Below are 24,967 nucleotides of genomic sequence, written 5' to 3'. Positions count from 1 at the left end.
AATTTGTTTACACTGTATTTCTGTTCCAGTAAGGCTTTCTTCTTTTAAAAGTGTTCTTAAGCTACATGGTATACTTAAAATGTTATGCATTGAAATTAAATCTTTATGAGTTACATAATCTATAAAATGTTTTTGCCTTTTACATGGGAATAAGTCTTGAATTGCTCTACCTTTCTCATACTTCAATTCTCCAGCCTTTGAAGGTTTTCCCCATTGTTGGGGCAAGTCTGTTTTAGAAATTAGTTGCTCATTATTAATTTAGTAAATTAATGCACATATATGTTTGCATTTTCCTCCTGCGCCAGCAGGACAATCACAAGATGTATTTTTAACTCTTCTAGTTCCATCAATCTAAATAATATAATATAAAGAATAAATATTAAAAAAGAAGATAATATTCATTATACATAAAAAAAATCTAAGACAGATGTATTCAAATACTTTACAGCAGTGAATTTGCCATAAAATTAAAATAAATAGTCTAAAAAATGTGTACATTATCTTCCTACCAAGTATAAACATATTAATTATTGTAAGTCGATATATAATACTGTATTGTTGATTTAACTTACTTCAAGAATAACTGTCAATGGATCATAAGACACAGAAGTTTGCCTTATACATAGTCCTTTTATTCTAGGTGCATAAGTGCATATTCTAGGTATATAAAAATACACAAGAACCCTTTTTTTAATTTTTCAATGCGACATGACATTTCTTATATTTTTAAAGCATATTAAATGTATTCAAAATTCAATAATTGATATATTTAACTAAATTAAAAGTTCAGGGGTAAGTAATAGGTAATATTACAGATAACTACATTTTACTTAAGGTAGAATACTTAAAAAATTAAAACATGTGCCTATGCTTCATAGATATATTAAAACAATTCATGAGACTAATATTATTACATTATAAAATGTTGAAAGTATTTACATACCTACTTCAGAAAAAAAAGTAACGCTGACAACTGAGATGAAACTCATGGAGTCATACTTAGCAATAATAGCTAATGAATACCTGTTACTTGTGAAGATTTGAAAAACTTGGCAATACTTATATTGTTTGAAAACGATTTTCTTTTTTTGCATGCATTTGCATGACGCATCAAATTTGTATTATTGAGCAATCTTCGCTGTTTGCCACACACACAAATTTCCAAATTCATTTTAATTTGATATTATAAAATATAAATTTTAATAAAGAAGAAAAAATTAGGTATTTAATTTTAAAATCAAATACAAAATAATAAAATATTATATAGCACCAAATACAACAAACACTGAAAATAGTAAGCAATAAGTAATAACGATTAACGTCGATGTACGGGTGGAAATAATATAAATTATAATTACGCTGCCACTTGCCTTTGAAAACTATGTTGTTATCTGATAATCGTAAATGTTAAATACGATTTTCAAGTTTCAACTAGGCTATTTGTAAACATTTTGTCCAATAATCGCGGGTTGCTAATAGTTGGTACCATGAACTAAGATATCTTAGTTCATGGTTGGTACTTGGTTGTTATCAATAATAAATTAACCGAAAAAATGACAAAATAGAAAGATAAAACTGCTAATGCACAACACGTCACCGAGACCGTCTTGCATAGTTGAATGACCATTTATTTATTTATATTATAGCTTATTTGCTTATTGTATTGCTAATAGAATACAGACATATACTAACTGTTTTATGTTTACAAGATATCTATAATTTGTAGCTATACTACTATTAATTACTTTATTAGCTATAGTGCTATACCATTTTAATATATTCAATGACACAATGTTAATGTACTATTAAGTATTACTATTTTTGTATTGCATAGGTGACACCTAACGGTAGTATGGTACCTTGGTACCACCTACCCACCCACGACACACCCATTAAAAAGGTGTGACTGGCGTCACACCTTTATACCGTGTTCGGCGCCACTGTTTGTATGTCTTCATTCATTCAGTGGTTAAATCGATAACTTTGTATTTATAAATAAAAATATATAATTGAATGCTAAATGTTATACGTAGGTACTTTATAATTGTATTAAATGTGATAGTCTTTTTACAACCAAACCCCTTGCGATCTTCCATTCGTTATATTATAATTTTGTGTTAAAGTTATGATTTTTTAAAATACTACATCCTTTATCTAAATTAAAATAAAGTTCTCTAAGATTTTCGATATCGAGTTCCATCAGATTTGGTATTATAGTTTTTGATTGAATATTTGGTTTAACATACATTTTAGGTTTGATCATTCTGAAAAAAATGTGATGTTATACCGTTTAGTTAATTGTATAAACATGTATTTTGAATATGAGAATAAAAAAATTTTTTTTTAATTTTTTTTTTTAACGTATTCACTTTCACACAATTAATCATAAAATATATAATTATTCTGTTAAGCAATAGTGACCGTATGCAATAGTATTAATACTATCACGCATAATAATCCTTTTATCATCATTAGCACTAAGAGATATTTTATCCACAGATTTAGAATAAACAATATGGTTTTTTGATTGTATAAAATTCATAGTTTTTCATAATTTTTTACTAGAACTAGAGGAATTGTTGGTATAAGCATTTAATATGTCTAAATATTCGTTAAATTTCATGTGTTTATCAATTACATACTTTTTTACACCCTTAGCTTTTTTTACTTATTTTGTATTTGTTTTATATGCATATAGTTAAGAACGTAAAGTAATAAATTCTAATAAAATTTCAGATTTTAATTCATCTTTAAAATATCCTGGTTGATTTTTTCTAAGATTACTATAACAATAGTGATTTTTCGGATAATTTGATGTATCAAAGTAAGAAAATAATTTATTTTTTATATTATCGAAAAAGTTATAAGTTCTAATTTCATAAACTAGTGAATCAGTATCTGAATATACAATGTCGATTTTATTTCCATACATGTTTTTCATTATATTATAATGGAAATCATAAATTATCGTTTTTGAAATATCTTATATAGTAAAACCAACATAAATAGGTTTATCAAATTTAATTTTTTCTTTATTCTTATGAATTGCCATTAATTTTTTTGAGTATATAGTTCTATCTTTAAATGTTACTTTGTTCATTAATCGATGGGTTTTTTTCTCGTCGTCTAACCTAACCTTGCGGATAATTTGCGTAATTTTGTGGATTAATTTTCAATTTTTGCGGACAACTAGTTTTTTAGCAAACTAGAAAAAACAGTTGACATGCCGATGAAATGTTGAAAAATTAACCTTTTTCACTTTTTATCATACAATCATTTTACGGATAATTTGCATGATTTTGCGGACAAATAGTTTTTTAGCAAACTAAAAAAAACATTGCAAAAATTTAAAAAATTAACTTTTTTCACTTTTTAAGCGAGATTCACACTGGGACGACACGACAGGACACGACAAAGATTATATCCATATAATCGTATTCGTTCATACACACTGAAGCGGTCAACACCGTTTAGACACAACACGACACGACACGACACGGCACGACACGACAAAAATGTGTCCAATACACATAGGACCGACATTGGCAAGCCGGCAACGACAGTTGTAGTGTACGACGAGCATATGTCTTCACGTTTAATTAATTAATTAGTTAGTTATTAATTTAGTTGATCAAATTGGTGTTACGACTTATCGACTTAACGTAGAATTTCAGAATGTTTTCAAATTTATCTTATAAAGATTTGGCCATAATGGCATTATTGCTCGATGAAGACGAAAATAGTGACCAAGTGGCTAGTAAAAAACGTTCTATTTGGGTTCATGATATTTAAAAAAAATGGAAAATAGACGGAGAATACGTAAGTTTATGTAAAATGTTAGAAGAGTGGGAAAATGTTGGAAAATGTTAGGAAAAGTTTTTTAAATATTTTCGAATGACCCGGTTTCAGTTTAATGTTCTGTTTTTAAAAATTGAAAATAGAATTACTGAGCAAAATACTCACTTTCGAGAAGCAATACCTCCTAAAGAAAAATTAGCTGTTTGCCTGAGGTAAATGACATTTAATATTTTAATAATAGATTAATCCGCATCAAAACATTTTTCATTTTACGTATTTTTTTTTTAAGCTCTTGGGAACTGGTGACTCATACCAAACAATTGCGTTTAGCTTTAGACTGGGGCATTCAACAGTACAATCAATTGTACTCGAAGTATGCAGTGCGATTATTTCAAAGTTAAAAGACGAATATCTTTCAATTCATGGAGAAGAAGATTGGAAGCGAATCGCCAAAGAATTTTGGGAAATTTGGAACTTCCCAAATTGCATAGGTGCGTTGGATGGTAAGCATGTCGTTATCGAGGCTCCTCCAGACAGTGGATCACTCTACTTCAATTATAAAAAAACCTTCTCCATGGTATTGCTTGCCGTTGTAGATGCACAATATAAATTTTTAGCGGTCGATAGAGGATCATACGGCAAAAATAGTGATGTTGAAATTCTCTCAAATTCAAATTTAGGAAAAGCTTTGGAGAAGAATAAATTAAATATTCCAAATGATCAATATCTGCCGAGTATAAATGAAAAATTACCTCTAGTTATCATAGGATATGAGGCTTTTCCACTCAAAAAATATTTGTTGAGACCTTATCCAGGACCACAAGTGCATGAAGATCAGAATAAAAAAAAAATTCAATGATCGTCTTTCAAGAGCGCGTAAGGTTGTCGAGGATGCTTTTGGTCAACTAATGGCAAAGTTTAGAATCTATTGTAGAAGACTTAATGCATAACCACAAAATGCAGATACCATTGTTATGACAACTTGTATACTCCACTATTATATCAAAGAAGATTCCAGCGACGTTCATAGCAAAGAAGTTTCAAGTTAATTTATACCTGTAGGGAACATCTCTAAATCGTCAAGGAGATAGCGCTCAAAAAGAAGCGTTTGAAAATCGGGACAAATTAAAAAATTTCCTTTATTCATCAGCAGGAAAACTTCCTTGGGAATAGACAACTCTAACTGTGTATTTATATTATATAATTATTACATTTTATTATATTCGTGTTTCAAAAATTATGATTTGCCTGTAACTAGATGTAATTATATTATAATAAAGAAGCATCCAATAATAATTTAGTTGTATGTTAATGAATGTTTTTATGAAATTTTATAAATTTCATATGTCGCCAAATATGTTCAAAAATGGTGGTTTTGTTAAAATAATAATAAATATTATGTTGGCTGAAATTCAATATTTGGTAAATTAGTAAGAAGGCCGGTATGCTTTTGTATTTTCCCGGGCCGAAATCCATACTCTACTTTAAGTATAGAAAATTGAATAAAAAAAAAAACCTAAATTGATACACCACACACGTAGAACAATAATTGCTTAACACTTTGATCACAATATTATTTTTATTATGAAATAATTAAAGAAAATCATAGTTTACGGGCCCCTTAAGTGTGGCCTATCCACCGTTTAATTACTTTAAAGATAAACCTTAAAGGGCAACTATCCCATCAGTAACTAATATGACTATGCAAGGGACTGTGCTTAAGTGACACTTCAATTAACTTTTAGTAACACTTGAATTACTTTACATACAGAGGGTGGGTACTGTATTATTATATATATTAATAAGTACTAAGGAAATAAAACAAACATACTATTCTTCAAATACAAAATGAAACTGTTTAATAAAAATGAAAATATTCTTTTTAACAAGGAAAATGTTTAAAAATCTGTAACAAATTAAAAAAAATATACAACTACTCGTATATTCTTTTAAGAAACATATTTTTACGCCATAGATTATAAATACTTACAAAAAGAAATTGTTTAGTTGATTTAGTTTAAATCTGTACCTGCTTGAAAATTTTGGAAAAAACTGGTTGCTGAAGATGTGTTCGATGTCTCTTGATTATTTTCAGAATTTCGTTGAAGTGTATACGACCTGCGGTTTGGTGACTGACGGAAGTCTTGTTGATGTTGACCAAGTGGAATTTGAAATTTTTGTTTTTTTTAAATGTTGGTTGTATGGAGAAAATTGTTTAACAGCTGAATACATACTCAAAAAAAATTGATCCATGGCACTAGACTCCTTTTTTTCCTCTAGGTTTTCTTCTTCTTTTTTGTAATATATATTTCATCAATGTGGAAGATGCAGTTTCTGAAGGATAATTTGATACATTTTTTTTTTTTGGTAAAGAAAATATTTTGCGAACCTCTTTTGGTAATGCTTGATTAACTTTTGATGTATTTGGACTTGGTTGATTATCAAAAATAACAGTATTTTGAGTAATATCAATGTCAGATTCAGATTCTCTGTCGGGTTTGTAACGATACGTCATGGATACACCCATAATACCGCGCATTAACCAGTGGTCAATGACAATACTACGCCCAAACGCTAAAGACCGCAAAATGAAATAGGTTCCGTCAGTCGGCAACGCGACAGATAGCGCTACCGGGCCGGCACTATTGCGTACCGCGGCCACCCGAAGATAAGAAATGATGTTGGGAAGGATTTTTTTACATATTAACCCGTTAATGAAGTGAAGTCAATTACATCAACCATCAAATAACAGCATAAACCAACTACGGTTACGGTGATCTGAAACGAACACATCAAAACCGTGTGTAGTTAAAAGAAACTCTGCCACCAGAATGACCTGCCGGAGGTGTTGATATAGACCCCGGTGTGACCATACGAATCACTCTTCTCTGCTCTTAAGTAGTCGTATTGGTCACCAATATGAGACGTGTGTAAGCCAGAGGCAAGCATTCAACCATACGTTGTCTAGCCGTAAAGCCCAGTGCCACCACTCAACGTGACACCTACGGTACACCATAAAGAGTGTAAAGACCAGGCTACCACGGGTCGACGTTTTGAGTATCGTCGTCACCGCTACCGTCATTATCCGACCGTGTCGTCGTCGTCACCAACACAGTCGTTATCAGGCTGTCACACCATCACCGACAGTGCCATCATCACCGTTTATCGACCGTTAGTCAGTATGTTCCCGACGCCGCAGCACCACTGCCGCCAACACCGCCATTCTTAACCAACTACCCGTTGACACAGTATGAGACATTCCAGCCGTATTCTAATTACCACATACTCGACACGTAAATAGCCTTCCATAATAATATATTATTCATGTATGTGCTTATTATGTCCTGTGAATATTTTTTTTTTATTCTTTGTTTGTATGATTAATTAACAACCTGACAGCTGCTAATTAATCAGGTTATATTTATTTTATCTAAAATTGTATTCTTATTTGTATAAATCCTAAGGGACGTACTTTCAATAAACTTTATTCATTATATAAATTATTTTAAACGTGTGTTATTATAAATAGAGTTATTTCTTACAATACCACACTGTTACAATCATTTAGTAAACGAAGCACGGATGGCCACCACGAACGTCTGGGATCGTTACAGGTTGATATTCCTCATCCGGTCTCTTATCAGGTTCAAACAAGTCTTCGTCTTCGTCACTCACTAAACCGACATTACTTATTGTTTCCCTTTCTTTTAAATGAGCTTTTAAGAACTGCATTTCATCTTCATACTTCCATTTTTTTGTACATTTAGCTTTTTTCCAGACTTGGTAACAGCGTGTTTTAAAGCTCGTCTATAAGAATCTCGCATGTTGGCCCATGTTTTTTTACACTCTTTTACTGTAAGTAAAAAAAAATAAATTTAAAAATATCGGTACACGATTAGGGAGGTTAATACCAGAGCGATTATACAATCGGTTAATTACGAGAGAGTAAAGAAAATAGCAAGAAAAGACTTAAACAGAATTCAAAGTATTATAAAGAATTATGGTAATTGATGAGTATAAAATCCATAAAAATGTAATTCAATATTTAAAAGCAGTAGGCTATAGATGTCATGGAATCCAAATTTAAGCATTTTTAAAAAATGTATTTACAATAATTTAATAAAAATAATAATTGACCATTTTACTTATTTATTAATTACTTTTTTAATATTAATATTTTTTCATTAATTATTTTAAGGTGCGATTCCTATGCACGCGTCTAGAGACGCGCGGCTAACGCGGCGCGATTTGAATTTTGGCCACGCGGTCATTTATTTAGCCGCGCGATCTAATATTAATTCCTATGTACGCGTTAGGAGACGCGCGGCTAGAATACTACGGGACTAGAATTACGCACGTATACGTAGTTGTGTCAAGTCCTCTATTTGAAACGGTTGTACTTGTATACTCATAAAAACGTGTTTTAAAATATTACTATTTTACTAGTTTAACCATGTCCTTAACGAAAAAACAAAAATTGATCTTAAAACTACTTCTTTTACAACAAGTAGAAGAAGAACAAGCTATCATAAAATACGTTGTATCAAAAATAAAAATGAAGTGTATGAAATGTACTTAGCCAGGGAAGCTGAGGGATTTTTCAGTGTCCTGATTGAAAAATATTTATGGCGAGACGAAACCGAATTCAGGGAATTTTTTAGATTAAGTTGGGATCAATTTAATTATGTATTGAACCTAGTTGAGGAAGACATAAAAACCAACCCAAGCATCAAAATTAGAAAACCAATATCTGCTGCTGAAAAACTAGCAGTCACGTTGAGGTAATGTAACATAATATATGTTTGTAGTATAATTTATATTTTATAGTACCTATACCTAGGTAATACAAATTTTAAATAATGTGTATAAAAACATTTTTATTCTTAATAAATTGTGTATAACTTCTCGTTTAATAAAAAATAATAACGCAGTATAAAAATGAACTTTTAAAAATGCCAATACGTCATAATAAATATTATTACAAATAAACATAAATAAAATCAAACATAGTTTTTAAATTTTAAAGATATAATAAAACAAAAAAATTAGAATAATAGTAATGAATGATATTACTTTTTCGAACCCCGAATATTATTGTTGTAAAAATATATTCAAAACAAACGAAAAATTCATCCTTTAATAGAATTAATAAATATAAATGTAACTGTATAATAAACCATAAAATAAAAATAGATACCAACTTATTGAAACAACAAATAAAAATACCTTATCATATTTTCCTTATTCGTACTGTCTATCGTCGTACTGAAATAATTCATAATTATTATCACCGAGCGATTGAGTCCAATTTCCAGGTTGACGATCATTAGTCTCTGGAAAAACATATTGACTTGGACGATCATTTGTTGAAAATAATGAGTTTGACGATGGTTGTATGCTAGGATTTGGAGATGAAAATAAGCTACTTGTTAACTGAATATTTCTATTTGATGTCGATGTAGTGCTGTTATTTTCTATTTCCAAATCCGTAATTATGTTGAACACTTCTTTTTTGGCTTTTATTTTCAAATGTTGAGGAAACGATTTTACTGTTAATGCCATTGTTTTAAAAAATGAATCAATGGGATCATCATCTTCCTCAACTTTGTTAATGGCGTTTATAATTTGTTGTCTTTCGTCATTACTTTTTTTGAACAATGACACTAACTCTTCATTTTGTTTTAGTTTTTTAGTAGGCCTTTTTTCTTTTAATAATTTTGTTTTTTTTGTATTCAAATTATTTTCAAGTTCAGTTTCCTGAACTGTAGTGTTTTTTGTTGTAGACTTCTGTGAAACATCGTTTTCATCACTTGAATTGTTTTCATCGTCAACAGTTACTTCTAAGTAGCTATCTTCTTCTTCACTATTGTTCATTTCAACCGTAGAATTAATATTAGTCAGTCCCCTTCAAAATATAATAAATGAACAAAAAATAATTAGTTCTGTGTTATTTATAATAGATATTTAGTACAAATTATAAAATTGTGAGAAAAAAATAATTGTTCATTTTTAAAGCATATTTGTATTAATTTAAGCGCATAGCCGCATAGGTGCATTAGTTTCGAACCATAATTATTATTAATGGGCAATTTCTATAACTGTAAGATGAATTGGTTTTTAGGTACAATGTATTTAATATATTATTACTCACGTTCGTTCGTAAGAACATATGTCCATAAACGATAGTGTATCTGCCAAGGCCCATTTTGTTTGTTTATTTTTTGTCGATGATCCCGTCCCTAATTTTCTACTCCTTTTATGTTTATTATACGTATCTTTCATATTTTTCCATCTCTTTTTACAATCATCAACTGAAATAATAATAATTATTCATTTAAATATTACAGTTCATAAAACTATACAGAAATTAGAAATATATTATTACTATTATTATATTATATCTACATGCCAAAATAAAATAAATATCCAATTTATGTCTTATCAACATAGGTCTAATTTTAGATAAAATATTAATATTGTATAATTTGTGCTTCGACAATACCATACACGCACCAACAAGTTTGTCGACAGGTCGGTGGTTGGCATGTTGACGCTTCGCGAGCACGTATCAATCTGTCTGTGCGACCGATAAATCGTCCCGTGTATGGGGCCCTTTATTTGCAACCAGTTTTAATTATTTTAATACTACTGTGGCAGAAATATCGGATTTTATTATAAATAAAATATATTATATATTATAAATTTAAAAAAATGTCTTTAACATGTTACGTTTTTTTTCCTTAGATATATGGCAACGGGAGAATCGCTCAGGTCATTGTCTTTTTCATTCAGAATTTCTCAAAGTTATATTACACGTATAATACAATTAGTCTTAAAGAGTTTAAGTACTCGTCTAACACCAGTCTTATTAAAGCCTCCATTAAAAGAAGATTTAGTACGTATTGCTCATGACTTTTGGAACAAGTGGAATTTTCCAAATTGTGTTGGTGCCATAGACGGGAAACACATCCGCATATTTTCACCAAAGAAGAGCGGAAGTTTATATTTTAACTACAAAGATTTTTTTTCCATTGTTCTTCTTGCGATTGTGGACGCTAATTGTAAATTTATATTTGTGGACATTGGGTCCTATGGTAAAGAAGGGGACAGTGGAATTTTTAATAAATCTAGTATTTCTAAAACAATTTTAACCGGTGAATATTTTCCTTCCCCTGAAAAACTGCCAGATTCCAATGTATCTTTACCGTGTGTACATATTGGGGACGAGGCATTTCGCCTAGACCTACATATGATGCGTCCTTATTCTAGGATTGAGGCTAGAAAAGATTATCAAAAGACCGTATTCAACTACAGACTTTCCCGGGCGAGAAGAACTACAGAGAATAGTTTCGGGCTTCTAAGCCAAATTTTCATAGTATTCTATACACCAATATCTCTAAAAACGGAAACGGTAGATAATTTAGTCTTGACTGCATGTTGCCTTCACAATTTACTTCGCGATCGTTACTTGGATAATACGAACAACTATTATTATAACTTCGATGATAACAAACCTCAACCATCTGAAAATATGATGTCATTGGCAAGAGCAGGAGGATATTCAAAGTTTGAGGGTTTTTTCGTGAGGGACGAATTTAAAAAATTTTTCAACAGTCCACAGGGAGCTGTTCCGTGGCAAAATCATCAATCTAATAGATTAGAATAAATATTCCAGTTCCACAATAGCATATTATTTTAGTTATACTTAGCCACGCAGTTGATGTATAAATAATATGAAAATAACATCTATTTATAAATGTTCTTTTTTTTCATAATGTAATGTTAACATAAATAACTATTATTCAGTGTATGTTGTACGTAAGTAATAATAACTAAAAATAAAAAAATACTTGTGCTTACTTTATTTTTCTTGAATGTTGTAAATTGTTCTATTAAATTGTATTAAAATCGTAAATTAATAAAATACAGATTCCAGTGTTGAGTTCAAACACAAAATAAATATCTAGCTAAAATATATCAGATGACTTACTATATTATAATAAATCTGTGGCTTGGTGCAAGAAGGGCCAATGTCAAAAATGCCCATTGTTGGGAAACTCTATTATTAAAATTGGCCATTTTTAAAAATGTCTCTTACATTTTAAGATTTTATTTTAATATGATATAATTGTTATGGTTCAATTAGTTTTTCTTTTTTCCATAATATCTTTGATAAACTATCAATAAAGTAACTAAAATAAAGAATAAAAATTGACATTGGCCCATCTATAAAAAAAAATATTTTAATATTATCTGACATTGGCCATAATAATAATATACAACTGCATAAATAAAAATATCTTTTATAGTCAAAAACTGTATTAAAAATAAGTAGTAGAAATTATAACATGACACAATATTTTATCACAATATTTTAATATATAATAATTGTAAATAACAAAATAAAAGATTAGAAATAACTCTTTTAACAATAAAATTTATATTTTATAAAATTCTTTAAAGAAAATCAATAACATTTTTTAGTCTTTAAGTTCCTTAATTAAAGATAAAATGGTAAATTAATTCAATTTTAAAGTCTTGTTTTACCTATAAAATAAATTCAAAATTAACATCTTTATAACTGTGCAAATAAAAACAAAAGATAAGTATAGTATTCTCACTAATAATACTTTTAAAAAGAATTGTAATTAACAGAATAAAAAAATTAGAAATAAAAAACAATCAGTCTTCATCCGAGCTTTCTGGATTACCCTCTACCAAATTGTTCATAAAGCTTTCATAGTATTGCCTGCTGTTAGGATGAATGTATGGCATTAGTGATTTCAGGTCTTTAATTTTTTCTGTTGGTAGTGGTAGTGGTGTAGTCGAAATAGGTTCAAGAACAATATTTGTTTCAACAGATTTTCGAGTACTTTTCCTCTCTAAATGTAATTCCAAGAATTCTTCTTGGCCAAATGAGTATTTGTAGAACATTATTCCAGGTGAACTGGTTCTGTATTGAATCCATTTAATTTTATTCCAAGATACAGCTTCATTTTTATTATTAAACTTGCGGTGAACATATGAAGTACTAAGAAGTTTTTTAAAATTAAAAAATTCTGACTGTACCATTTCTTGTACTTTAATAGGCGGAGTGCGGTGTATCATCCTGATTAGATTTACCCAGTCTTTAGGAACTTCAATGCTTGCTAAAGATTTTTTTTTAGTTTTTTCTATAAGTGCATGGATGGAATCATCCTCCATATGTGTATGACCTGGCTGCAAAAATTTTTGATTAATAGTTAGTTGTCTCTGTCTGGCATGACATATGTTCACAACTTGCAATAACATTATAGTAATATAAATATTGCGATTTTGTCCCGGACAACAGTCACTATAAAAATTAATAATTTCAATATCTTCTTTCACTTCCTCAAAAATGTGTTTGAAAAGACATGATGCAATCTCCTGGCCTCCTCTTGCAGCAATTGTCTCATCCCACAAATAGCAAATAGGTCTTGATTGATCAATAGTGGTTTCATACATTGTTAAGTTGAGTGTCCATAGTTGCCTCTTATAAAATGATACACCATTCATCAACATTGGTGTAGGAAGGCATTTTTGCAAGTCGAAAGAAATAGTCAAAACTTTTGAGTTAGTCTTACTTAGGTATTTATCTTTTTTCTTTTCTTCATATGATTCTTCAGCCATTTCTAAATGTTTAATTTTGTCTATCTTAGCAAATTCTCGTGTTTCTTCATCTGTAGTTGATTTCATAATCATTTCGTATTTATCACATTGCTGACATGTGTCATTATTTGGTTTCTTAAATGACATATTAAATTCTTCAACAAAAATTTTTCTGTATATAGCTTCTTTAAGTTCAACTATTTCTAAATCTTTACAGTAACTGACATATAATCTATACATTTGAGATATAGATAAATCAGGGTTTAAATAAGTTTTTTCTGAGTGAGCTCTTGAGTAGTGACTTTCCACAGCAGGGAACATTTTGATGTGGTTACGAATCATTTCTTTGTCATTTTCATTGATTTTTTTATGATTTCCATGTTTACCTCTATTGTCAACTTTGCACATACCAGAATTAGTTGATCTTTTTTTTTCAACCGTATTCCTTACTTGTTTTAATGTGACTGATAAGGTATTTAAGAACATGAGTTGACAAACTTTAATATTTTCACTTCCTTTTGAAAGAAAATATAATCTACTATATTTTCTTCTACTCTCCACTTCTTTGTTTTTTCTGACCCTTTGCACTTTTTTATCAGTTTCAATGACAGACGATGCAATAAACTGTTGTTGACTTTCCCTTGGTAAATTGTAATAGTTATTGAAAATGATTTCTCTGTTTTCACTGGAAAATTTTTCAAAACATTTCATTCTACAAGAACATGGCGGTAATAAAGACTTTTTTTTTATTATTTTACTTTTTGTATTAACATATTCAAGGCCTTTTGTTTTTTTTTCTTTTTCAACATTTCTTACCCAAGCTTTAGAATTTGATAATCGTTTTCTAGTTTTTAGACCCTCATTTTTCTTACGTCCTCTTTTATTTTGTTGTACAGGATCAATTTGTTGCACAAATTCATTTTCTTCTGCATTTGGTAAACATTGTTCATTGTGTTGCAGTTGATCAGTTTCTGACACAAAATCATTTTTTTCTGCATTTGGTATACTTTGTTCATTTAAAGTGTTATTATTTGCTTCAATATTATCAATCATGATTGAATCATTAGACTCAGAACTAGATACATTTTTGTCATTAAAGGGTGGTACATACTCATCAGATGAATAATCGTTATAATCAATACTACTTTCTGAACTAGATGATATGCAGGATAATTTTCTTTTAACAATACTATTTAATGAAGATTGAGTGGAAGATGATGTTGATGGATCTAAAATATTAATTTATAATAAAAACAGTATTTTATAAAAGAGAACATAATAATATTTAAACTTACCCATCTGACACATGCGCACCAAGTGTCTTGATCTAGAACTCACTGTACTCAAATTAATTTTACACTATTAAAAAATAAATAACATTACTAATACCTAAGTTACCTAACAACTAACAATTAACAATAAACAATTTAATTGAGTTTTATTACATTTTAACGTCCGTTATTAATAAATTATTATCAGTTAAGCTAAATAAACCATTATCAGTTTGAAAAATAAAATAGGCCAATCTACACATGTACAAAAATCATTTAGTCCTAACTACACTTTGGCCAATTGTTTTAAATATGATTTTTTCACTGATATGGCCAATGTATTGATAAGCCTTATCTTCAAAATAACAACACTTAACTCTTCGTTCAAATCAAATGGCCAATCTTTACGCTAAGTTGGTCACACTTGTTCAAATACATTGGCCCTTTTATCAACAGGAAAATAATCGAAAAAAAATTACATTGGTCAAAGAACCTCAATTTCATCAAAATGTGACATTGGCCCTTCTTGCACCAAGCCACAGAAATATAATACGATATTATGTGTATATGTACCTTTTCATTTAGGTTAATATGATAATATTAAGATAGGATATTTTATTTTAATTTAGGTAATTATCTACCTACATGTTAATAATTCAAATTGTATAGACACTAACTAGATACCTATTACTCTACAGTCTACACTGACTGGTACGCAACAAATTAACAATTAATTTTGAAATTTCATTAATATGTTGAATAGGTATACTACTTACCACTTTTATTATTCAGGTTATTTGATGTAAGCTTCCATACATTGTCCCTTATTTGTTGATCCTTGTAATTGGCATTTTTTAAGTCAAACAAACATGGATGTTCTCTTACAGATTCAGCCAATAGTATGTCTTCTTCTATTGTGAATGACACTTTTGAAGACATTTTGTGTCACACAGTGTTAACGAAATGTCGAACTTTGAAAATTAAAATATGAATAGCCGCGCGGCTCGTGCGATTTGACTGCCCTCGAAGCGGTCGTTGCCGCGCGGCGGCCGCGGTCATAGGAATCGGTTATACTTAAAAACAAGTAAAGTAGTACCTGCGCGGCTAAAACTAAATCGCGCCGCGTGTCTCTAGACGCGTGCATAGGAATCGCACCTTTAGAACTTTAAATGTATTCGATATTTTTTGTATTATTATTATTTTATATTATATTATATTATATTATTAATTAATACGATGAAATAAGTAAGTTTGACAACGTTGCATATAATTTCATACGCAATCGCGTTGCCAAAAAGGACAAACGTACGCAATCATGTTCTACCCCTTTTGAAAACTACTGGGAAATTTTTACTTTTTACTTTTTACTTTTTATCAGAAATAATACTGTTGAAGAAAATCTAATCATTTTTATTGTCCTAAAAGGTGGTGTCAGACACAAAAATAAAAAAAAAATAAAAAACGTCATAAATCGTTGTAAAATCAATACATTCATCGCTCCACTCAGAATCCAAAATTAAAAATTGAAAATTTCCGTAAACAGCTCAAAACAAGTCAAAATATTTTGAAAATTGCATGAAGTATATATTGAAGAATTTATTAAATAAACATATTATGGTATAGGTAAATATTAAGTAGATATCTAAAGTTATTTGTTTTTGAATTACAACAAAATGAGAAAATCACACGTAAGAAAAAAAAGTTGGCGCATACAACACACATAAATACTAAATAGCTTAAATATAAATTATTTTATTCAAAATAATATCATAAAATATAAATATAAATAGGTACATGTTTTTGCATTACAAAAACATAAACATCAAGGCTGTTATAACTTAGTGTAATAGTAGTACCAAGTATTTGCTTATTTGTTTATTACTTACCTCGTTGTTTTAATATGGAAGCGATTTCTTTCCATACAGTCTCTTTATATGCGTGACCACTATACTTTTTCATGCTCATATCATACAACCATGGACGGTCTCTCACTAAATCTATTAGCATTTTAAATTAAAAATATCAGAAAAAATACCAGTGCTGTATCAGACGTCTATACGCGACAAACGGACACAATAAAGCCCGATTCACACTGTTACGGCAGGGCACGGACCATCACAGCACGTAACGGCACGACAAAATATTACATTATTAGTTTATATGAGGTAATTCACATTGATACAGACGACACCTCACCGTCACGTTACAGCACGGACCGGTCCGACCGACTATCATCCGAAAGAATGTTTTGACGGTCCGTATCGTGCTGTAACGTGACGGTACGTTCAGTGCCGATGCAGTGTGAACTAGGGGTCACTATTTCACGTGTAACTAAGAACACGTTCGTACGTGTTCTTATGAAAACGGTACTAAAGTGCGTGTTATTAAAATACACGTGTACACGGGTATTTAGAGTCCGTGTACACGTATATTTAGAGTCCGTGTACACGTGTATTTAGAGTCCGTACGTTATGATCAGTGGTAGATACAAGGATGGGTAACAGGGGCACGTGCCCCATGTGCCCCTCCCCATTGTCATTTATAAAAGTAAACATGAATTTAATTTAATTTTTAAATCTGAAACTTTTTTTTAATAATAATTATTAATTTGAGTTTTATTTATACGATTATATTATAATATACTTGACAGTAAAACATTATAAAGATAACTTATAAATGCGACAAAACCAAACCAATTCTTTTAATAAATTACAAATTAGATTCATATATAATGATATAAATTATAAATGTTTCCGTATTTGAATTTTCAATGAATATTTTTTATAAATAACAAATTGCAATATAATAACAAAAATAATTCCTTAAACTATAAAGTATAAATACAATTATTAAAAATTAATTGTTGAGAATTTTTTCTTATGATAACTTATGAATAAATAATTTAGGATAAAGAAACAAAAATATGAAATAATAATTAAACACAGTCAAAGTATAGTTATGAAAGAAAAAATTTACATTAAATGTTCTATAATAATAATTTACGATTTTGATACAAAAATACTAACATATTAACATTTTCTGGTGCTAAACAGTTCCTTTTGGACGTAACGACATTCCCGGCAGTTGAAAAACATCGTTCCGAACTTACAGATGTTGCTGGTATCGACAAATATTTCTTTGCTAACTCGGCTATTAAAGGATATTTTTTTTCATGAGACTTCCACCATTCAAATGGATCAAAATCGTACCTCAGTTGTGGTTCTGCTAAGTAAGAATGATATTGTGTCGAAGCATCATTGATGTCATGAACTTCATCGCCATATAAAAATTCAAGTGCACCCTTATTTTTTTGAACACAAACGTTAGTTTCCTCTCTGTTATCTGGAGTATTCATTTCAACCAGTAAATTTTTTACTTTGGAACAAATATTTTCCCTTACATCTATTTCTTCATGTTCCAATTCTTTATACCTTGGGTCAAAAAATGATGAGACTTGTCTTGTAGATACTATGTTTTCTAAATTGTTAAGCTTAAAACGTTCTTTCAGTTGCGACACTACTGTCTGTTTGAAATTTATAACGACTTCATTATCATCTTTATTTAGTTGCAAGTGTTTTTCAATCACTTTTGAAAGAAGTGGTCTAACCATTGATACAGGAGAATGTGTTTCGGCACAAAACACGGTTGTGACAATTTGCAATGGTTTTAACAAGATAACCAAAGTTTCCATTTTTGTCCAGTCACTTTCCGTAATTTCCAACTTTTTTGCTATTGAAACATTTGTTGTATTACGATCTGCTAAGACGTTTGTCACAGCACATCTATTAGCATAAAGACGATCCAACATCATATATACTGAATTCCATCTTGTTTTACAACTTTGGATTAGACTTTGTTGTGTTAATCCGAGCTGCTCTTGCATTTTTGTTAAAGCATGCTTAGCTACATTGGAATGTTTAAAATGACCAACCATTTTACTACTTAACTGAATTAGGGCCGTTACACACGAACGATATTTTATCGTACGATTAATTTGTCGCACGAAAATATTATCGCACGATATTTGAATTTACACGTTTATAAATAGAGCTGTTCACACAATCACGATAAAATGTCGTACGATAAGATAATCGTACGTCGCCTCGAAAACTGTCGGATGCACTTTAATATTCCAGACGATAAAAATATCGTACGACTATAATATCTCAATCGAAATGTACAGGAATAAATTGATTAAAACACACGAACGATTATTATCGTTCGATAAACCAAAAAACAAACTCAGTACCATGTCATCCTCCGATGAATGCGACCGCTCTGGCGGAGCGAATACGCCATCACCGAAAGTTTGTGAATTTTCAGACGACAATTTAAATATAGATATAGATATACTTATAAGTGAAGTCCAATCAAGAGCCCTTCTTTGGGATAAAAGCCTGGATCATTATTCTGATAGAAATTTAAAAAGAGCGGCTTGGGAAGAAATATGTGTCTTATTTTATCCAGATTTTAATAAGATCTCTAGGCAGCAACAAAAACAAATTGGTAAGTAGTTGACATTTTATTTCTTATTTAAACGTTGTGTTATAATATATACAATTTAATAATTTCTCATCATTTTATATTTATGTCATCAGCATTATATTATAAGAATAGTTATATTGTATTATTTTAAGTCAATATTTAAACTATTTAAGCAAAAATTATATTATGGCGAAAAAATCGATATTAATAACTAATAAGTAATATTTAGAATTAGAAAAATAATTATTATAACTTCACTATTTTCCATATTGCCATGGTATAGCTCCTATGGTATGAAAGTAATCTGCAAATGTATTTCTTATATCACTTGCGAATCTACTGCCGCGGTTGATGTTATTAGGTCTTTCAATTTCATTGAACCCATCAATAGTCAGAGTGTCTTGAAAAACATATCCATTTTTTTCACGTACATAATTATGCAAAACACAACAAGCTTTCGTAATATCAACCGCCAAATCTGTGGTAACGTTTAAAGGTCTATGAAAAATCCTCCATTTATTCGATAAAATTCCGAAAGCACATTCCACATATCTTTGTGCACGAGACAAACGGTAGTTAAAAATTTTTTTTTTTTCCGATAAATTTCTTCCTGCATAGGGTCGTAGTACGTTTTTTGATAGACCAAAAGCTTCATCGCCAACAAATACATATGGAACAGTTTCATTCGTATTCGGTAATTGAGATGGTCTGGGAATATGTAGTGATTCATTGGCCAATAAAGTTCCGAACGATGAATTTTTGAAAATAGTGGAGTCGGAGTCCTTCCCAAATGATCCCACATCAACATATATAAACTTATAATCTGAATCCACAACTGCTAATAAAACAATTGAGAAATAATGTTTATAGTTATAATGCTGACTACCAGTTCCAGTGGGTTTAATCATACGAATGTGTTTTCCGTCCACCGCTCCTAAGCAATTAGGAAAATTCGCTCGTTGTTCAAAACCAGTAGAAATATTTTGCCAATATTGATCTGTAAAAGAAGGCATGTAAACTTCAACTAGTTCATCCCATATTACAATACAAACTTCCCGAATAATCTGAGCAATTGTTGATGTTCCTAATTTGTAGGAATAATGCAAATCTGTGAATGTACACCCAGACCCAAGGTATCTGAAATATTAAATAATAAGTTGTCTTCATTTTAAAATATAGTAAACATAATATTTTTATATATGTGTTACGGGTAAAGTATAGATAGTGCAATTTTATATGTTTTTATATAATTTTTGAACTCTGAAATTTTTTAGATTATTTAAATAATATAATATAATAAGTATCAGTAGCTACATTTTAAACACCACCACTGTTACAGTTAAATGCATTATATTATATCGTCGTACAGTGGTGTTTTGGCAAAAAAAACTAGAGGGTATACGCGCATTTATGAATTTATGACAACGACTATTGTGTATTTATTAGGATCTAAACTTATCAGATTTTACCACTCAAAACGACGCTCGCCTAAGGTAAAAAGCCTAAGCCTAAAAAGTCGTGTATAATATTATGTTATTAAAAAAAAGTAGTTATTGGTACACAGGTACAAGATTATTTATTAATTTTGTCAGGTAAATAATTTAGTTACAATTTGTATTAATACTAATTGGAAGTTTGATTGTGCTTGTGCATCACCTGGTATTTTTCCTTTTACCTAATTATAATATGTATATCGGACTTTTTAAACACTGACTTTTTTACTCGGGCTTTTTTTCTTAGGACATTTTTACCTCGGACTATTTAGTAGTCTACCATTAATTTTATACCTTATTATTTCTTGATTTATCTAATAGTATTTAAAGCTTCTATGGAAAGTTCAATAATTGCCCGATTTAAAGGCAAAAATATAAATATAGGTAGTTGTAAAATAAAAGCATAATCATGTAATAGTCAAATAAGTAACTACTAAAAATATAAAATATGTGCAATTATCATTAACAAAACCTATACATAATAAAAAGGAATAAAAAATATCATTTTTTTTTTGAATACATTTTATAGTAATAATTACCTATATATGCTATAAATAATAATCAATTATTATATTATAAGATGGTTCACGGGTATACGTCGTGTACCCGCGTATACCCTCCAAAACACCACTGTCGTCGTATTTATTAAATAGTTTATAGTTGTATGTAACTTGAGATTCGATATTCAAATTATTAATTAATTATAGGAAACAGCATAGAAAAGAAATGGAGGAATCTTAGAGATGCGTTCACTAGAAGCTTAAAAGAGGATAAGCCCAAATCAGGAGATGGCGCAAAAAAAAAAATACAAAAAACAATATTTATACCATGAACAAATGAGATTCCTGATAAACACAATTACTCCGAGAAAAACTTCAAGTTCTATTAATTTAGATAACACCGAAGTTGATGCGCAGGAAACTGAAATTCAACCTTCAGAAATTGAAGCTGAACCACGTTCTACGTCACAAAATATCCAATCAAATAAAACAAAACAAAATAAACAAAAAGAAACAAATCTTGAAAAGAAATTTATGCAATATTTAGATGCACAAACTCAAAAAGAAATTTTTGATGAAAAACCAGATGAACATCAACATTTTTTTAATTCTTTGTTACCCATTATACGAAAATTTAATGACGACGAAACACTTATATTCAGAACAGAAGTACTTAGAATTGCACAAACAATAAAACAAAATCAAATTTCATCAGAAACACTCCAGCCACAACACACAGCGTCAGTACTTCCCACACATCATCCACAATACTTATACCAAGCAAGCCCTTCGTATAGAATGTACCCAAATAACAATCAATTTGTATCTTCACATAGTCCAAGTATTCAACATCAAACTGTATTACAACATATGAATTTTCAACACAACACACCTGTACAGGGGTCACCTAACTATCCAATCCGCTCAACTTATCAAAATTATGCATCTAGTCATCAACCAATTGTGTCCAATCAGAACGATACATCAAAATATTTTAGTGCCATACAACCTATGTCTACACAACATTCGAGTGTTGTTTCCCCTTCGTCATCAAACTACACAAACATCGAATCTCCTGAAGATTCGCAGCCTAATTCACGTTCCGAGTCACAGTCTTCCTTAATAAACGAGTTTCTTATATAGCTATTAATTCTCAGCATCCACGTATCGACTTAATTTAAGAAAAAGTTCATGAACTATTGAATTAAAAAAAGTTAAAATGTTGTTTTTGTTTACTTAAAAGTTATGTTTTTCAGTTTAGTTATATACATTTTTACAAAGATTAAATTTTTTTTGTTTAACTTTATTTTTACTTGTTTTCATTTGTTAATAAAATGGTAAAATTTGTTGCTAAAAAAAGATTAAAAAATATTATATTTACCTCAAAGTGACTGCTAATTTTTCAGCGGGAGTGATAGATTTTCGCATATTTGTGTCCATTTTTGTCAGTTTTTGTCCAACGAATGTTGTAAGTAGTTCATCATATGCAGAAACTGTCATACGGAAATAATTAAAAAAATTTCTTGGATCTCTCCTGAGACCGTGAAAGTTTATTGTAAATGCGCCTTCTGATAGACGAGTACTTAATAAGGGATGAACCCAAAATTTTCGATTTTGCTGTTTATTTTCTTTTTTTTTTACTAGTAAATTATAACCCATATAGAGAGTTACAATGTTATCCATTGCAGTATTTAGAGATATATTAAATTATTAAAAAGTTAAAAATAAAACTGTATCACAACACAAGTATAGTGCATACGTGTGTCTCGTGCAACTATAGAATTACAAATGCAAAAATTACATAGTATCGTCCGATAAATATCGGTCATATGTTCTGCCAACTACAGTATCGTACGATAATATTTTCGTGCGACAAATTAATCGTACGATAAAATATCGTTCGTGTGTAACGGCCCTTAGTGTAGTGATTTCATCTCGTCCTAATCCATTGTTGACCGCGAGTTGAATGCTATGAGCAGCGCACGTTACATCGTATGTTTCAGAGATATTTGTCAATAACAGCATTTATTGCATTTCTCGCATTATCTGTGACAACTGTCATAATTTTCCCACCAATTTCCCATTTATCAAACGTATCTTCTAATTGATGAGCAAGATTTACAGCAGTATGAGATTCCTCCATTTCATGTGTTGAAAGTGTATACGACTTCGGGCACCATTGATCATCAATTATATGAGTAGTAACTGTAATATAGCTGTGTTGAGATAATGATGACCAACAGTCAGATGTACATGCTATAATTTTAGAATCTCTTAATTTTTTCTGTATTATTTCTGTTACTGACGATCTTAACGCTTTCATTCTAGATTTTATTGCTCCTTCTTTACACATTTTATAATTAGGTTCAACAACATCCATAAATTGTTTAAAACCTTCACTTGAACAAAAAGATATGGGCATTTGATTCACGGCTATCATTTTTGACAATGCTTGATGTATCTGTTCGGTTTTTTCAGAATTGCAAATTTTGTCGTCCTCCCGATTTATAAAAGTTCGTCGTCGTTTCCTAGGTATTGGCGCGTCAATTTCCAAACTTTGTGATTCTGAAGAACTTGCAATCGTAGTTGAACTGGTTAAGACATCGGAATTATCAATTTCATGACCAGAAACAACCCTTTATTAATGACAAAATATATAAATAAGTAGGTACCTATGATTAGTGTTTTAAAATTTTGAATATTTTATTTTAAATATATTGTGAACTATGATGAAAAATCGATGCATTCCTAATTATTATTTACTAATTTTAAGTCTTTACCTATCTGGCTACCTATATACATAATAATATATATAATTAACATAATAGGTATAATATTTCTGTTAATAAAACAGCAAAACATAATTTTACTTTAAAAATCAGATATTATTTCTAAATAAATACAGTGTGATCACGATAAGTGGAAACACTCAATAACTATGTGTAGACGTAATATAATTTTATTTTGTTATTTTGTTATTTGTTTATTTATGATACGTCTTATATAAAAAATATTCTTTGTAACAAAAAAGATAATTTATGGTTTATGAACATAATATATATTAAATGTACTTACCTTCGTGTTACAGCTGTTATCGGTGGTTTTATACTATGTATAGTTTTTAGATGTCTGCCCAAAGATCCTGTTGTTCCACCAATACAACAAAATTCATTGTTTTCATTTTCGGTACACAAATCACAGTAAGCTTTATCGCCATGCCGTTTAGCATACAGCCACACCCAACTTTTACACTTATTACTCATCTTATGAATTAATAAAATAGTAATCTATTGTTATTTAAGCATGGAAACATATGACAATGTACACAAGACGTGAACAACACACAAATGAAATAATATCACTCCAACTCGTAATTTAAGTTTTATTAATAAAACATATTTACGAATTTGCGATAATGTTGTAATCTTCACTATTAAATATCTATCATACTCGTTAAAGTTGCTTCAAGGACGTCGTTTCGTAAATTAAAGTTAAAAATATTAACTCTAGATTTTGACCAGATTGCCGTACTGGCTTCATCTATCGGTAAATGTCAATTATCGGCCGATAACAAACAATATAAGAGACAAAATAACTCAGTACACGAAAATTGTATAGCACACGCCAGAATAACATGGCAATATTATTAATAAAAAAAAAAGTATACAAGTTTCTGGACTTTAAATACACGGGTAATCCTAATACACGGGTATCTGAACTTTTAATACACGTGTATTAAGATACACGTGTATACGAACTTTAAAAACACGTGTAATTAAATACACGGGTA

The 24,967-nt window shown here is 29.9% G+C and overlaps 4 protein-coding genes and 1 pseudogene across 4 annotated transcripts; 3 read left to right on the top strand and 2 right to left on the bottom strand.

Annotated features, from left to right (window-relative positions):
- Window positions 1–3,711: 3,711 nt before the first annotated feature.
- Window positions 3,712–4,657, top strand: LOC111041386. The gene is made up of 2 exons (XM_022325655.1): window positions 3,712–3,777; window positions 4,088–4,657. The coding sequence occupies exons 1-2, from the start codon at window positions 3,712–3,714 to the stop codon at window positions 4,655–4,657; spliced, it is 636 nt and encodes a 211-aa protein (XP_022181347.1).
- Window positions 4,658–8,244: 3,587 nt separating this feature from the next.
- On the top strand, window positions 8,245–11,532 carry LOC111041389 (protein ANTAGONIST OF LIKE HETEROCHROMATIN PROTEIN 1-like). The gene is made up of 2 exons (XM_022325658.1): window positions 8,245–8,579; window positions 10,543–11,532. The coding sequence occupies exons 1-2, from the start codon at window positions 8,368–8,370 to the stop codon at window positions 11,462–11,464; spliced, it is 1,134 nt and encodes a 377-aa protein (XP_022181350.1). The 5' UTR covers window positions 8,245–8,367; the 3' UTR covers window positions 11,465–11,532.
- LOC111041390 lies at window positions 9,197–15,493 on the bottom strand (annotated as a pseudogene).
- Window positions 15,494–18,902: 3,409 nt separating this feature from the next.
- Window positions 18,903–22,359, top strand: LOC111041388. Its single transcript, XM_022325657.1, has 2 exons — window positions 18,903–19,205; window positions 21,385–22,359. The coding sequence occupies exons 1-2, from the start codon at window positions 18,950–18,952 to the stop codon at window positions 21,507–21,509; spliced, it is 381 nt and encodes a 126-aa protein (XP_022181349.1). The 5' UTR covers window positions 18,903–18,949; the 3' UTR covers window positions 21,510–22,359.
- On the bottom strand, window positions 19,364–22,964 carry LOC111041387 (protein ALP1-like). Its single transcript, XM_022325656.1, has 2 exons — window positions 22,559–22,964; window positions 19,364–20,321 (listed from the first exon to the last, which is right to left on the bottom strand). Exons 1-2 carry the CDS (start codon window positions 22,858–22,860, stop codon window positions 19,442–19,444), a joined length of 1,182 nt encoding a protein of 393 aa, XP_022181348.1. The 5' UTR covers window positions 22,861–22,964; the 3' UTR covers window positions 19,364–19,441.
- Between the last annotated feature and the right edge of the window lie 2,003 nt (window positions 22,965–24,967).

The sequence above is a fragment of the Myzus persicae genome, unplaced genomic scaffold (genome assembly GCF_001856785.1).
Source record: "Myzus persicae strain clone G006 unplaced genomic scaffold, MPER_G0061.0, whole genome shotgun sequence".
NCBI lineage: Eukaryota > Metazoa > Arthropoda > Insecta > Hemiptera > Aphididae > Myzus > Myzus persicae.
Note: the sequence above shows the minus strand (reverse complement) of the source record. Positions and strands in the feature narration are given on the sequence as shown.